Genomic DNA, 13,998 nt, shown 5'->3' on the forward strand with positions numbered 1-13,998 from the left:
TTGATCTGAAAACAAAAGAAGAGAGAAAGACCTCAGCTGTTGGGTGGGGGAACAAAAAGGAAGATTACAGGGGAGAGAGTGAGAGAGAGAGAGAGAGGGAGAGTGGGAGAGAGAGAAAGCAGGAAGAGAAAGGTTTGGCTTAGGTCACGTAAAAACGAGAACGAGAAGAATCAGGCAACAAAAATAAAGCGTCCTTTTTTCTATTGCTCATTTGAGTGAAATTCCCGAACCCCAGGGCAGCATCCTGCAATCGCTGGGGTGGGGGAAATACGAGTTGTGCATGTCCCCGCCAGTGACCACAGCGTCCTGTAGTCAAAGGCAGGGTGGAACCTCCCACACACAGGTGTGATTTCAAGTGAGTAAAAATGGGTTAGGAGAGGTTCTGCAATGTGGTGCATGACCAAGTAAGAGAGTGGGCCCAGAGGCCCAGATGGACCGGGAGTGGAGAAGAATGGAGAGGCCTAGATGAAGCTCAGAGTAGCTAGTGAACAGAGGGAGAGGAGAGAAAGAGAGAGGCGAGGAAGGGAAGGGAGCTGAGGTAGGGAAAAGGATTTGAGTAAGACGGGGAGGCAGGTCTGACTCCCAGGTGGGTGTGGACAGACACAGTAACTGTGCCGGGCAGTTCAACAGCTGCAGAAACCAGTGCCGTCCAGTGGCCTTGAGTGAGGTCCGGGAGTGACCGAATTTGATTGGAAAGGAGATGAAAAGAGAACTGGCGGAGAGCAGTGAAGGGGACGGAAAGGGGAGAGAGAGAGAGAGAGAGGGAGGGAGAGCTGAAAGGAACGGGAGAGGGGAGAGAGATAGAGGGTGGAAGTGTACCTTAATGCCGAATTAGTGGTGTTCGCAGAGGCCAGTAATGACAAGCGAGTCCGAAAGTTTACATGCGAGGTCCCTTCAAGTAAGATCCGAGTCACGGCACCATCTGATAGGTAGAGATTGGGTGGGAGCGAGTGGCGCGGATGGAGAGCACAAGTGGCTGGATGAGGCATGGAGGCTCAGATGGAATTCTCAGTGCCTCAGGGAAAGATGGGAAGGGAAGGGAAGGGGAGGGGAAGGGAGGGGAGGGAAGGGAAGGGAAAGCAGGGAAGGGAAGGAAAGATGCCAGGGAAAGATGTCAGCCCACGGGTTGTGAGCTGGGACTTTATATATGGGGGCTTTAGGGTGTGGAAGTGTTTACTTTTTCTCTCTTAAGATGAGAGAAAAACAGCTTGTTGTGATAAACGGCTTCTAAAATCTCTGGTTAACAGGTAGAATCTGCTTATCTTATCTTTGGAGATCAGAGGAAAGGCAGGCTACTTCTCAGCAGAGTTTGTTTCCCTTGATTCCAAAGGTCAAGGTGAGGTCCCTGTTGGGGAGGGGGGAAACTGCTGCTATTTGGAACCCTAACAAGGATCAGACCAGGCAGGGCCAGGGCAGGTGTGGGAGCCCCCTTGGAAAGGCCAAGCTCTGTAGATTCTATCCCCAGCACCACAAAAAAAAAAAAAAAAAGAAATTTAATAGAGGCCCTACTGCCAACCTTGGGGAACATCTGCCTTGTGTGTAGACAGGTGGCAGGCAGCACTGAAAGGGGCTATTGCCACATGGGTCACTGTGCTTGCCAGGAGATGAAAGCTGTTCTTGAGTGCTGGAGTTAAGTAAGGCAACGAAGAGCCCTATAGAGTAAAGATGGGGTAGACTATTACAGGTCAGGAGAACTCTCATATCCATTTTCCCCAAGACTCGGAAAGGGCATTGGTGGTTCTTATGTTTCTGGTCGTTTGGTTTTGTTTGAGACAGGGTCTCCCTGCAGCCCCAGCTGGCCTGGAACTCTGTGTATAGAACAGGCTGGCCTTGATCTCACAGAGGTCTGCCTGCCTCTGCCCCTGGGACTAAAGGCATACCCCACCACACCTTGCTTTCTTTTTTTTATTTTAATTTTAGGCGTTTGGGTATTTTTCCTGTGTGTGTATGTGTCCTACTATGGCTGCAGGGCCCAGAAGGGGTGTTGGATATACTCGAGGGTTGTGGGTACTGGGAACCAAACCTAGGTCCTTTGCTAGAATAATCAATGTTCTTAACTACTGAGAAATGTCTGTGGCCTCTTTTTGTCCTCTTGGTGGAACAACTTGGTTGAAAAACTGTTTGCAGTCTAGGACTCCTCAAGGGCTAACTGGGAACAGGTGTCAATGAATGGCAGGTTGGCCTGCCTAACCAATGCAGAAGCCAGCCAGTTTCCTCTGTAGTGACAGCTACTCCCTGGGGACACCAGCTTCAGATGATAGGAGAATCAGGACCTCCTGGCCTCTGTCATTGCCTAGCCGAGCCTTACGTCTGTTGCTGTGATAAAATATCATGACAGAAAATACCTGAGTAGTACAGGGTTCACGTTCATCTTCACTCAGTTCCAAGTCAACAGTCTGTCGTTGCAGGACAATCAAGGTAGAAACTTGAAGCTAGTCACGTCACAGTGAAGAGCAGAGAGAGAAGACTGACTTGTACCCCCTGCTCAGTCTACTTTCTTAGTACCTACTGGATTGAGTAATCCAGGACCAAACCAGGGAATGGTACTGCCCACTTTTATGCTGGCTCTTCCCACAGCAGTCAGCCCAAGCCAGACAATCTCTCATTGAGACTTTTCCTAGATGATTCTAGACTGTATCAGGTTGGCAGTTAAAACTCACCAACAGGGCCAGGCCTGGTGGCCCCCACACCTGTAATCACAGCACTCAGGAGGCAGAGACAGGGGGACCTCTGAGAACCCGGCCAGCCTGGTCTAAATAACAAGTTCCAGACCAGCCAGCACTATAGCAAGACCCTGTCTACAAAATAAGTAGTAACAACACCAACAAATCATGCAGGAGACAATACAAAATGCCCAAACACATGAGAAACTTGACAGTCTTTTGAGAATTATGAAGTTTGTACAGAACAGTTTTGAATGGAAATGATTTTAAAACCACCCCAAATACTGCTTTCTGCAGTAGTGTCAACTCATAGCAAGAAATAGTTTCAGAACCCTTATAAGTAAGCCTGCTGTGCTAAGGAGCCTCTTGCATTACTAATACTGGACTTGCTGAGCTAGCCAGGCCTGCCTTGGACGCTTGACTGCAAAAATCCCTTTCTGTACCTGTGCCTGCCCGTCTGCAATTCATGTGCACATTGGAGCTGAACCACACCCTCACTGCTGTCAAGAGGGCCCTGCTTCACACACTCTGTTGCAGAGGGCTGGGCTGTTGCTCTTTGGGGGTCAGCTGGCTGATGCTTTAAAGTGGTCAGAAACTCAGAGAATCCCACAGCAAGAGCATGCCAGGTACAGGAGTCCTGGCTAAACCACATCCGTGGCTTGAAACCCCCTGCCTGCTCCTGGAAGCTGGAAGCCCATTTGTCTCAAGCAGAAGGCGTGTGTCATGCTCTCCTCGGCCACAGCTCTCCCTACAGGTCTGGTGTCTTGAAGGAGTAGAGGACATTACTGTGTGTGCTCACACAGGACTACTTCGTGTCCTTCCTATCCTCGTTGGCAGAGTCCCAAGGGAAGAGGGCTGGGACTTGTAGGGTCTGGTGCTGCTGTAAGGGTGGTACCTGTTCAGGGCAGATGCCTGGGAGGGGCAAAACTCCTGCATTAGATGCACTGCAGGATGTTGCAGCCTCCACCCTTGAGATAGAGGCAGGGCGTTGCACTTGGGCTGTCCTGCCCCCGGAGGCTCGAGAGGCCAGAGTTTCCCTGGCTGCAGAAGTTGCATGTTCCCACTGCCGTTTTCTGGGACAGCAACCAGCAGTGATGGAGGCAGGGGGATCCCCAGGGAGCACCTTGGTGCCCAGAGTAGGGCCTATGGGTAGCCTGCTCTTTTCTCTTTTTGTGGTACTAGGATGGAACCCAGGGCCTCGAGCTTGCTAGGCCACCCCTGACCACTGAGTTACACCTGACCCAGTTTGAAAATTTTTTAGAAAGTATTGTTATAAATTCTTTGAAAATCTAATTTGATGATACCACACACAACAAACACATTACTCTTCTGAACTCCCATATCTGTTCACCCCAACTTCATGTGGGTTTTTTTTGTTTTTTTTTTAATAACCCATTGAGTCTGATTTGTACTCATGGATGTGGGGGCATCCACTGAATAGTGAGAAAATCAGGAGTTGCATGGCATCTACCTATAACCCATGCGTAGTTCAAGGGCATTCTTTGCTACATAGCAAGTTTGAGAAAGAAGGAAAAAGCAAAGAAAAAGGTAATGAAGAATGCAGGGTGCTGTTGGGGTGTTGGCAGGTACAATTCCAGAGCACACTGAGGCAAGGCCAAGGTGGACCAGGAAGGAGCCATTCCTTCCCTGCCTGCAGATGTCAGCTTCATTGGGGTGGGAAGAATTTCCATCCCATCCACTGGCTTCTAGGGACTCTGAAGGGCTGGTTGCCCTAAGTGTCCAGTGATTTGACCATGAGGCAGGTGAACTGTGGTCCCTTCATCCAGATCAGAGAACTTGGGGAAGTTGATTCCCTCCTCTGCTGGTTGTTGGGACTTTGTTCTCCTAGGTCCCCTGTCCTACCTTCTTGTGAATGGCCTGGCTTCTTCCTGCCCTCAGATCTTACTCTTGATGAGTACACCAGGGGCAGCTGGCCAGTGTGGCCTTTGGCATCTTTTTCCACCCTATGGAAAGCCCCAGGCCACAGCTGGGCTTATCCTCATTTCTCCTGGGGTCTGTGCCAGATGCTCCCAAGGCCAATGGGTCAGTGCCACCCGCAAGAGACATACCTGTGGGTGCTGTGTCCTCAGGAAGCCCCGTGAGTCCTTTTCACACACATGATAAAGTGCGGCTCCCGTGATGTAGAAAGCAGGGTGACCTGGGGCACGTGATGGTGTTCTGTGGGTGGTTCCTGCCAGAGCTGGGGCTCAAGAGAAGTCACCAAGGCTTCACACGCATCCCACCACTGAACCTGGTTCCCTCTTGGGATGATTCTAGAAGTCTCTGGACCTCACACACTTAAGAAATAACCACCAGAACTTTAGATTCTCTTCTTCTGCCCTCATATGGTGGTGGAGTGTCTCTCTGGGGTGACAGACAGATGCCTAGGAGTGACACGCACCATGTCACCTTGCAGTAGTAGTGGACGTCAGCTCAGTGAGGTGTTCATTCAGCTGCCTTCACGCAAGGAGCTGCCTGAGTACTACGAGCTCATCCGCAAGCCTGTGGACTTCAAGAAGATCAAGGTGCGTGGCCAGGTGGGGGTTGCAGGGCAGGGATCATGGGTCAAATGATGAGCCACTGGGAACCTGGGGCTGTGCAGGACATTTCGGATCAACCCAGCAGAGAAGGCCCAGGCCAGCATGGTGGCTGCTGGGGACTCATCAGAGCCCAAGCCTTTAGCCATGCAACAATGATCTTGGGAAGCAGAGCAAACACAGTGGAGGTGGTCGGGAGGTCTCAGGTGCCTGGTGGGTAAGTGCTGCTTCCCTCCCCACAGGAGCGCATCCGCAACCACAAGTACCGCAGCCTGAATGACCTGGAGAAGGACGTGATGCTGCTGTGCCAGAATGCACAGACCTTCAACCTTGAGGGCTCCCTGGTGAGCGTGCTGGCCATTGGCCTGCCTGCTGTCCCTTTGTGATCAATCGGGTTTATTTGTCTGATTCGTGCAGTATAGGCTGCTCAGCTGCCTCGCTGCCCCCAATAGTGCTAGGTGCCTTTACCTTTTCATTTGGCTGCCTGCCAGCCCTGCTGTCTGTTATAGTTGTACCTCAGGTTCCCAGCAGCTGTCCTGAAAGGCACTTTGTGCCACATGTAAATAATGTCATTGCAGACCTTGTCAGGACCTTGAGAAATTGATGCACTGAGGGAGGAACCTGAGGCGCTCCACACCAACCTTTCAGCCCCTTGTTCTTGGGTGAGATTGGGGCTCCCCAGCCATTCAGGCCCCATGTCCTCCCCAGATCTACGAGGATTCCATTGTCCTGCAGTCCGTCTTCACCAGCGTGCGGCAGAAAATCGAGAAAGAGGATGACAGTGAGGGCGAGGAGAGTGAGGAGGAGGAGGAGGGCGAGGAAGAAGGCTCCGAGTCCGAGTGTGAGTCTGAGGGGTGGCAGGAGTGGGGCAGCCTGCACTGACCTGAGTTGAAAGCGTGTGGGTCCCTGACTACAGTGTGCTTCCATCTCACCCCTCAGCACGCTCTGTCAAGGTGAAGATCAAGTTGGGCCGCAAGGAGAAGGCTCAGGACCGACTGAAGGGGGGCCGGCGGCGGCCCAGCCGTGGATCCCGGGCAAAGCCAGTCGTGAGTGATGATGACAGTGAAGAGGAACAAGAGGAGGTAAGACCACTGTGGCCCCCCATCAGGCCATACACACAGGTAGTCCCAAATCCAGGCCACATCCCCACCGTGCAGGTGAGGAAACAGGCTAGGAATTGTGCAGTCCTGCCTGGGTCACATGTTCGCGTGTTGCAACTCACACAGAGGACCCAGTCTGCAGGCCTTATTGCCTAGCACAGGCTGCAGGGCAGCCTGGTGCCTGTCCAGGGAAAGCTAGGAATACAGGTTGCTGGTGCCACCGCAGGCCCCTAGGCAGTGGAGATGTGCCTTTCTGTCCTTCCACCGTGCAACAGGTCAGGTCCATAGGCTTTTCTGCTCCAGCCTGTGTGTGGCCATTTCCATAGAACCCCAGTACTTGAGAAACAAAAACAACTCCAGGCCTGCAAGTGCACAACTAGGGTCCCAGCACAAAGGAGATGAAAGCAGGAGGATCAGGACTTCGCGGCCTGGGCTACTTGAGACCCTGTCTTACACAAACAAAAAGAACGTGATGGGGGATGCTTTTAATCTCAGCTCTCAGGAAGCAGAGGAAGGCAGAGCTCTGTGAGTTTGAGGCCAGCCTATTCTACAGTCAGGGCTACATAGTGGGACCTTATCTCAAAAAAGAGATAAAAAGAAAGAAAATTACAGTAACAGGACATGTGTACACACCAGTGCTGCTCTAAAGAGCTAGCAGCCTGGCGGGAATCTGCAGTGGCCTGCCTCTTCCCTAACCTGTTTGCTCATGCACACACGGTATCCAGTGGTGTCAGGACTGTTATGTGCAGGGCAGGTCCTGTTTGGGTTGCTGTTTTCTTTCTGATGTCTCCTTGGGATTAGAGATCCATAGGCCCTTCTGGGACATTGGAACAGCCATGACATGGAAAGATGTGGCTTAGAGTACACAGCTGACTCACACTCTGTCCCTCTGTCCCCCTGTTCCCCTCCAGGACCGCTCAGGAAGTGGCAGCGAGGAAGACTGAACCAGACATTCCAGAGTCTTTACCCCAGCCTCGTCCGAGCTGAGTCAGAGTAGCCCTTAGCAGTAACGGGTAGCAGCAGGTGTAGTTTCAGACTTGAGGAACTGTAAACAAGCAATCTTCCATATTTATGCAGCAGAGAAGAGTAGCCTGTTTGTGTCTGGCCCTGTCCTGGCCTCACGTCTGTACCAGCATTAACTGTCTAGAGAGGGGACTGCATGGGATCTCCCCACAGCCCCTGTCACTATAGCTCGGTGTGGATGCAGTACATGCTATCCACTCCTTGTACTGTATTTTACTGGACAGGGCCAACTCGTTGGTGGTCACAGGCCCCGCAGGCATGTCAGTGTCACTGGATGTCAGACAGTAATAAATTAAACCAATGACAGACCACAGCCAGCCTCCCTGTGCTCCTTCTTGTCAGAAGGTGACAGACCAGCAGCAAAAGACAAACTGGGGTGATAGCTTGTGGGCAAAGCTCTTGCTCAACAGAGAGCAAGGACCGGAGTTTGTATCCCCAGCACCCACATAAACAAGTCAGACTGAGCTCTCGGCTCAACTTGAGAGACTCTTCCTCAACATATTAAGTGGAAGACCTCTGGCCTCCACATGCTCAGGCGTTACACTCATGCACATGTACACACAAAAACATAAAAATCAAATTGAATTGGAGAGATGGCTCAACAGGTAGAAGCACTTGCAACAGGAGCCTGATGGCCCGAGTTCCATCCTCTGAACCACATGGTGCACATCTACCCCCAGCACTTCTGTGGGTGAGATGAGAGGCAGGCAGAATTCCCCCGGAAGCTCACCAGTGTCATATGCACAGTGGCCAAGGAAAGACCCTGCCTCAAGAATTGCCACATCTCTCTTATGTTGAAGTCAGAAGCTGCTAATGAGAAACAAGCCCCCATGTCTCTACTTCACTGTACAGTTACATCCCACCTGTCCGCACAACAGTGAGAGGAGCCCATCCCTCTCTCAGCTGTTCTCTAATGGACACAGCAACCAGTCCCTCTTCAGAGCTGCTGCCCAGAACATAAATGTCCACCCCTGGAATGTTAGAACATGCATCTTTTCTCATCTGAGAGATAGAAACTAGGAAAGTTTTGATTTTAAAAGAAAAGAGTAAAGAGATTCAACATGGGTACACTTTTGACTCAGTACCATGTACACGGCCAGGTGTCATAGGGACTCAGGACACGTAGGCTGTGTGGGGTGACAGGTCAGGGATGTAGGCCCTTCTAGTTCTGATCTCCCAAGCTGCCCTTGGTTTGAGGTCTGGTCACAGCCTATCTGGCCCCATCTCTCCTGGCCTATGGGTGGCCTTTCCACTGTGTCCTGCTGGCCTGGCCAGGCCTTTCTTGAGTGTTCCTGACCCCGAAGGGACTAAGGAGTTCTCTCCCATTTCACAGACCTCAAAAATGGGACTTGAAAGTGAGCCTCTTGGCCCAAGACTCTTAAGACCCTACCTGGGTTTCGGGAGTCCTCAGTTTGGCACCTGATCTGGGATCTGGAAATGTCTTGAAAAGGGGTGTGGGTTAGACAGGAGAAGGCAGGTCTCTAGGTCCTCCGGGAGCCCCAGCGATGGTGGGTGAGCCTGACCTTAAAACTGGAAAACTAGGTGAATATGGGGTGCTGGTGACCTTATTGCTAGGATAATAGCCAGTGAGGGTCTAAAAGTTTCCATGGCATGTGTTACCTCCCATCACAGTGTTCCACTAAGACCACATAGACACATACACACCTGTTCCTCTGTGAAGTCTCAGAGTCTCATCCCTCTGCAGGATCTGGATAGGCTTCTACACACTGCTACACAACAGATCCGTAAACGTGACACTGTGTGATTGTTGAACACAGATCACCAGGGCTGTATGCTGCTTATTCCATAGAATGCTTGTTTGCGTGTGGGATGCCCTGGGTTTTGTCCCCAGCACTGCATGGAAGTTGCTCTCTGACCTCTATAGGCACTTTAGTGTGCACACAAACATGACACAAAAATTTTTGTAATGTTCACTTGAAAGGCTATCCACAGCTGGGGCTGGAGAGCGGCTCAGCAGTTGACAGCACTGGCTGCTCTTGCAGAGGACCCGGGTTTCATTCTCAGCACCCACATGGTTGCTAACTATAACTCCATTTCCAGAGGATCTGACACCATCTTCTGGCCTTACTGCCTACGTGTATCCAGGTGCACCCGTGTCGTGCAATGCTGAGGAGGTCAGAAGAGGGTGTTAGATTCCCCTGGAACTAGAGTTAAGGACGGTTCGTAGAAGCCATGTGGGTGCTGGAAATCGAACCCGGGTCCTCTGCAAGAGTAGTCAGTGTTCTCAACTGCTGACCCATCTCTAGCCCCCATAAAATAACTTTTAGAAAGCTATCCAGGGGCTGAAGAGATGGATTAAGAACACTGGTTGTTCTTGCAGAAGACCCGTGTTTGAATCCCAGCACCCACATGGCAGCTAACAAACAACTGTCTGTAACTCCAATCCCAGGGGATCTGACAGCCTCCTCTGACCTCCACGGGCATTGCACGATGGGTGCTCTGTCCTACATGCAGGCAATACATGCATATACATGAAAATAATAAAAATTTTTAAAAAGCTATCCAAAGCTGTGTGCAGTGGTTGATGCCTACAATCCTAGCACTTGGGACTCCAAGGTAGGAGGATTGCCTTGATGTCAAGGCCAGCCTACGCTACATAGTTCAGGCTAGCCAAAGCTATAAGGCAACAGTATGAAATCTTGTCTCAAAAATGAAAAGGGCACTGGGGAGATGGCTGAGTTCCTAAAACACTGGCCTGAAGGTATGAGGACCTGAGTTCTGATTCCCAAAAACTGTATAAAAGAAATATTGGCACACTTGTAAGATGGGAGGCAGAGACAGGTGGATCCCTGGAGGCTTGCTGGCCAACTAGCTTAGTCTCTCTGGAGGGAAGTTGAGAGCCTCACAAACAAAAGATGGAAACCACCCAAGGAACAACACCTGAGGTGTCCACATGCAGGTGTGCACACATGTACACGCACACAATTAGAAAACAAAAATGACTGGCAACAGGGTTCAGTGGGTTAAATTTTGTTTTTCTTTTTGGTCTTTTTCAAGACAGGGTCTCCCAGTAGCTCCAGCTATCCTGGAACTCACTGTGTAGACCAGGCTGGCCTTGAACTCACAGAGGTCTGCCTGGCTTTGCCTCCAGAGTGCTGGGATTAAAGGCGTGCGCCACCACGCCCAGCTTGTTTTTGTTTTTAATATTTATTTATTTATTGGTCTTTGAGACCGGGTCTCCCCGTAGCCCCAGCTGTCCTGGAACTCACTATGTAGACCGGGCTGGCCTTGAACTCAGAGATCTGCCTCCTGAGTGCTGGGATTAAAGGCATGTGCCACCACACCTGGCTATTTATTTATTTATGTGCCTGCATGTAGGTGAGTGCACTGGTGTTGTGTACCCAGAGGACAGAAGAGGCTGTCAGATCCCCTGGAACTGGAGTTAGGAACAGTTAGCTGCCATGTGGGTGCTGGAATTTGAACCCGAGTCTTCTGCAAGAACAGTCAGTGTTCTTAACCACTGAGCCATGTCTCCAGTCCCTGTTTTTGTTTTGTTTTGTTTTGTTTTGTTTTGATTTTGAAAGAACATCTCCCTGTGGACCCAACTGACCTAGAACTCACTACATAGACCAGTCTGACTTTGATCTCATAGAGCTCTCACCTGCCTTTACTGCAAGTGCTGGGATTAAAGGTGTGTGCTAGCATGCCCAGCTTATTTGTATTTTTTAAATGTGTATGAGTGTCTTGCTTGCATGTAAGTGCTCCATGTCCATGCATTGCCCATCAAGGCCAGAAGGCCAGATCCCCTGGAACTGGACTTACAGGTGATTGTTAGCCACCTTGTGTGTGCTGGAAACCAATCCTGGGTCCTCTGCAAGAGCAGCCAGTGCTCTAAATCACAACCACTGAGCCATCTCTCTAGCCCCCAAAGCATTTTTTTCTTAAGCCAGAAAAAAGTCTGGGTGAAGTGGCCCAGCATTTGGGAAGCAGAAGCAGGCCTTGAGGCCAGCTGATCTACATAAGGAGTTATAAGCTACCATGGGCTAAAATCATGAGACACACAAAACACAGTTCCAGTCCATTCTCCAGGGAGGGCAGGACCAAGCCTGTGTGAGGGTCACCTTGTTGGACCCCCAGACCGGGGTACCCAACGTTCACGGGAGGTCACACCCCAGTAACTCAGACCTCAAATCGGGAGATGCAACAAGCATGAGGATTTATTACATCTGCAGACGGGCCTCCAGAAAGAGAAGCCCCAAATCAGCTCACAAGCTTCTTTTTAAAGGCAAAAACTACAAGCAGCGGCTATGTGCCAAGCAGAGGTAGGGGAGCATTTCTGGGATGATTTCCAGCTTGGGCAGGGAGCATGAAAAAGGTCAGCTCAGCTTGTTCTTAGCAGTTAGAATTATTTTTCATTTTTACTTCCTTGTACAGTTTTTCTCAGGCCTGGGGGATTTTAGTTTAAATCCATCATTTTGGAGGGACTTGGGTCCATCATTTGGGGGAACTTGGGTCCATCATTTCCCCCCTTTTCTTATAGTAAGATTTTAATCCTAAAATCTATAGATCTTCTGTTCATAGTAAGATTTTAATCCTAAAATCTATAGATCTGTTTCTTTTGAAGCATGGTATTGCTGAGTAAGAACCAGAGCCTGAGTTACTGACAGTCAGTCTGATAAATTGTAGCAGTCTATTGAGGATGCATGGTCTAAAAGTTAAAAGAAGGAGAAGAATTACTAGGGGACCTATTAGAGTGGATACTAAGGTAGTTAACCAGGGGCTTTTATTAAACCAGCCTTTAAACCATCCCTGTTTGGATTTATGGGTTTTTTTGTCTTTTATTTAATCTCTGGCGGAGTTTAGTCATAGAATCTTTAACAACCCCTGAGTTGTCAGCATAGAAACAACATTTTTTGCCTAGAGCTGCACAGAGTCCTCCTGGGTCAGAGCTCTTTTGGCGTGAGAAACGTGGATCCAAGCCGAGATCCCGTCTACTTTAAGGGCTGTGGGTGTAGTCAGGAGAACTGTGTAGGGTTCTTTCTACCGTGGTTCAAGAGTCTTTACATTGTGTCTTCTCACGTACACCTGATCTCCAATTTGGTAGGAGTGAGGCGTTTGTGGACTCCCAGGCCGGTAGACAGCAGCCAAAGGCTTCCAATCCTGGTTCCGGATAATCTGAAGGGCTTGAAGTCTTGTTTTCAGGCTGGGGTTATCAAAAGAAGAGGGCAAGGGGGACAAGGTTACATCAAGGACAGGAGGCGGTCCTCCAAAAAGGATTTCATAGGGGGTTAAGCCGTGTATAGCAGGAGTATTTCTAGCCCGAAATAAGGCTAGAGGTAGGAGTTGTACCCAGTCTTTAGTGCCAGTCTCTAGAGCTAATTTGGTTAAGGTCTCTTTAATGGTTCTGTTCATTCTTTCTACCTGTCCTGAACTTTGGGGTCTGTAAGCACAATGTAATTTCCAATTAATCCCCAATTTTTGGTGGGGAAAGCTTCAACCCACCCTGAAAAAGTGTCTATAAACACTAAAAGATATTTATAACCATATTTTCCTGGAAGTACTTCAGTAAAATCTACTTCCCAGTTAGTCCCTGGTCGTGTCCTTCTTTCTCTCTTGTCAGATGGGACCTTTGACCTAGTTGCATTTACCAGGGAACATGAGACACAATCTCCCACTACCTTCTGAACTAGTTGGTTGAGGTCTGGGAAGTAATAGTGTTGTTCTTCTCTTTCTAACAGTGTTTTTAGTTTCTTGTGTCCCAAATGTGTCCACTGGTGGAGTTGGGAGATTAGCTCAAGTGCTGCTTCCCGGGGCAGTATGGTACGATTTTGTTATCTCCACATCTTGGTTTCAGGATCCAAGGTAGCATTAAGCTTCTGAACAAGTTCCAAGTCTTGTTCAGTGTAAATAAAAAGAGCTTCTGCCTCCTTTTCCTGTCTCTCCATCTCAGCCTAAGGTCTGCATGTGTGTAAAGAATGTAGGTACCTTCTGCTGCCTGACGGGCAGTTTCATCTGCCATCCAATTGCCTCGAGCAATTGGCCCCTGGTCTCGTCGATGCCCAGGGCAATGAATTATGCTGACCTGTTTTGGCAAGTACAAGGCTTGTAGAAGGGCCACTATTGGTTTGTTTTTTTTTGTTTGTTTTTGGTTTTTTTTATGTCCTTACCAGCTGAGGTGAGGAGTCCCCGCCTCCGATAAATTTCTCCATGTATATGGGCAGTGGCAAATGTATAGCGGCTGTCGGTGTAAATGTTGACCTTTTTGCCCTTTGCTAATTTTAGGGCGTGAGTTAGAGCTTCTAATTCAGCTTGCTGGGCTGATGTTCCAGCCGGCAAGGCGTGGGCCCAAATTATCTTTTCTCCGTGGACCACTGCCGCACCCGCCTTACGCTCACCATTTCGTAGAAAGCTGCTCCCATCCATATACCAAGTGGCATCTGCATCTATTAGGGGCTGGTCAGTGAGGTCCTCTCTGGTTCCATTTGTCTCCGCAAGTATTTACTGGCAGTCATGAGGAATCTCAGTGCCTTTCTCGGTGGCTGGTAGCAGTGTGCGTGTCTCTGCAAGTATTTGCTGGGAATTATGGGGAATCTCAGTGCCTTTCTCGGTGGCTGGTAACAGCGTGGTGGGGTTTAGGGTGGCAGGGCTACCAAACTTGATCTTTTCTGGATTTAATAGTAGTGCCTGACAATGGGTCACCCTGGCATTTGACAA

General features: G+C 49.7%; 1 protein-coding gene across 7 annotated transcripts in view; it reads left to right on the forward strand.

Annotated features, from left to right (window-relative positions):
• Positions 1-7,636, forward strand: part of Smarca4 (SWI/SNF related, matrix associated, actin dependent regulator of chromatin, subfamily a, member 4) — a 95,661-nt gene extending 88,025 nt beyond the window's left edge. For 3 of the 7 annotated variants that reach the window (XM_008833551.3, XM_017798287.2, XM_017798289.2), the window contains 5 exons: positions 5,080-5,188; positions 5,443-5,544; positions 5,909-6,041; positions 6,140-6,282; positions 7,212-7,636. In XM_008833551.3, coding sequence (XP_008831773.1) covers positions 5,080-5,188; positions 5,443-5,544; positions 5,909-6,041; positions 6,140-6,282; positions 7,212-7,244 — 520 coding nt within the window. In that variant the 3' untranslated portion in view covers positions 7,245-7,636. The remainder of the gene's footprint in view (positions 1-5,079; positions 5,189-5,442; positions 5,545-5,908; positions 6,042-6,139; positions 6,283-7,211) is intronic. The other 4 variants (XM_008833554.2, XM_008833555.2, XM_008833552.2 and 1 more) reach the window with 4 other exon arrangements.
• The last annotated feature ends 6,362 nt before the right edge of the window (positions 7,637-13,998 follow it).

The sequence above is a fragment of the Nannospalax galili genome, unplaced genomic scaffold, assembly GCF_000622305.1.
Source record: "Nannospalax galili isolate Female #2095 unplaced genomic scaffold, S.galili_v1.0 scaffold1436, whole genome shotgun sequence".
Taxonomy (NCBI): domain Eukaryota; kingdom Metazoa; phylum Chordata; class Mammalia; order Rodentia; family Spalacidae; genus Nannospalax; species Nannospalax galili.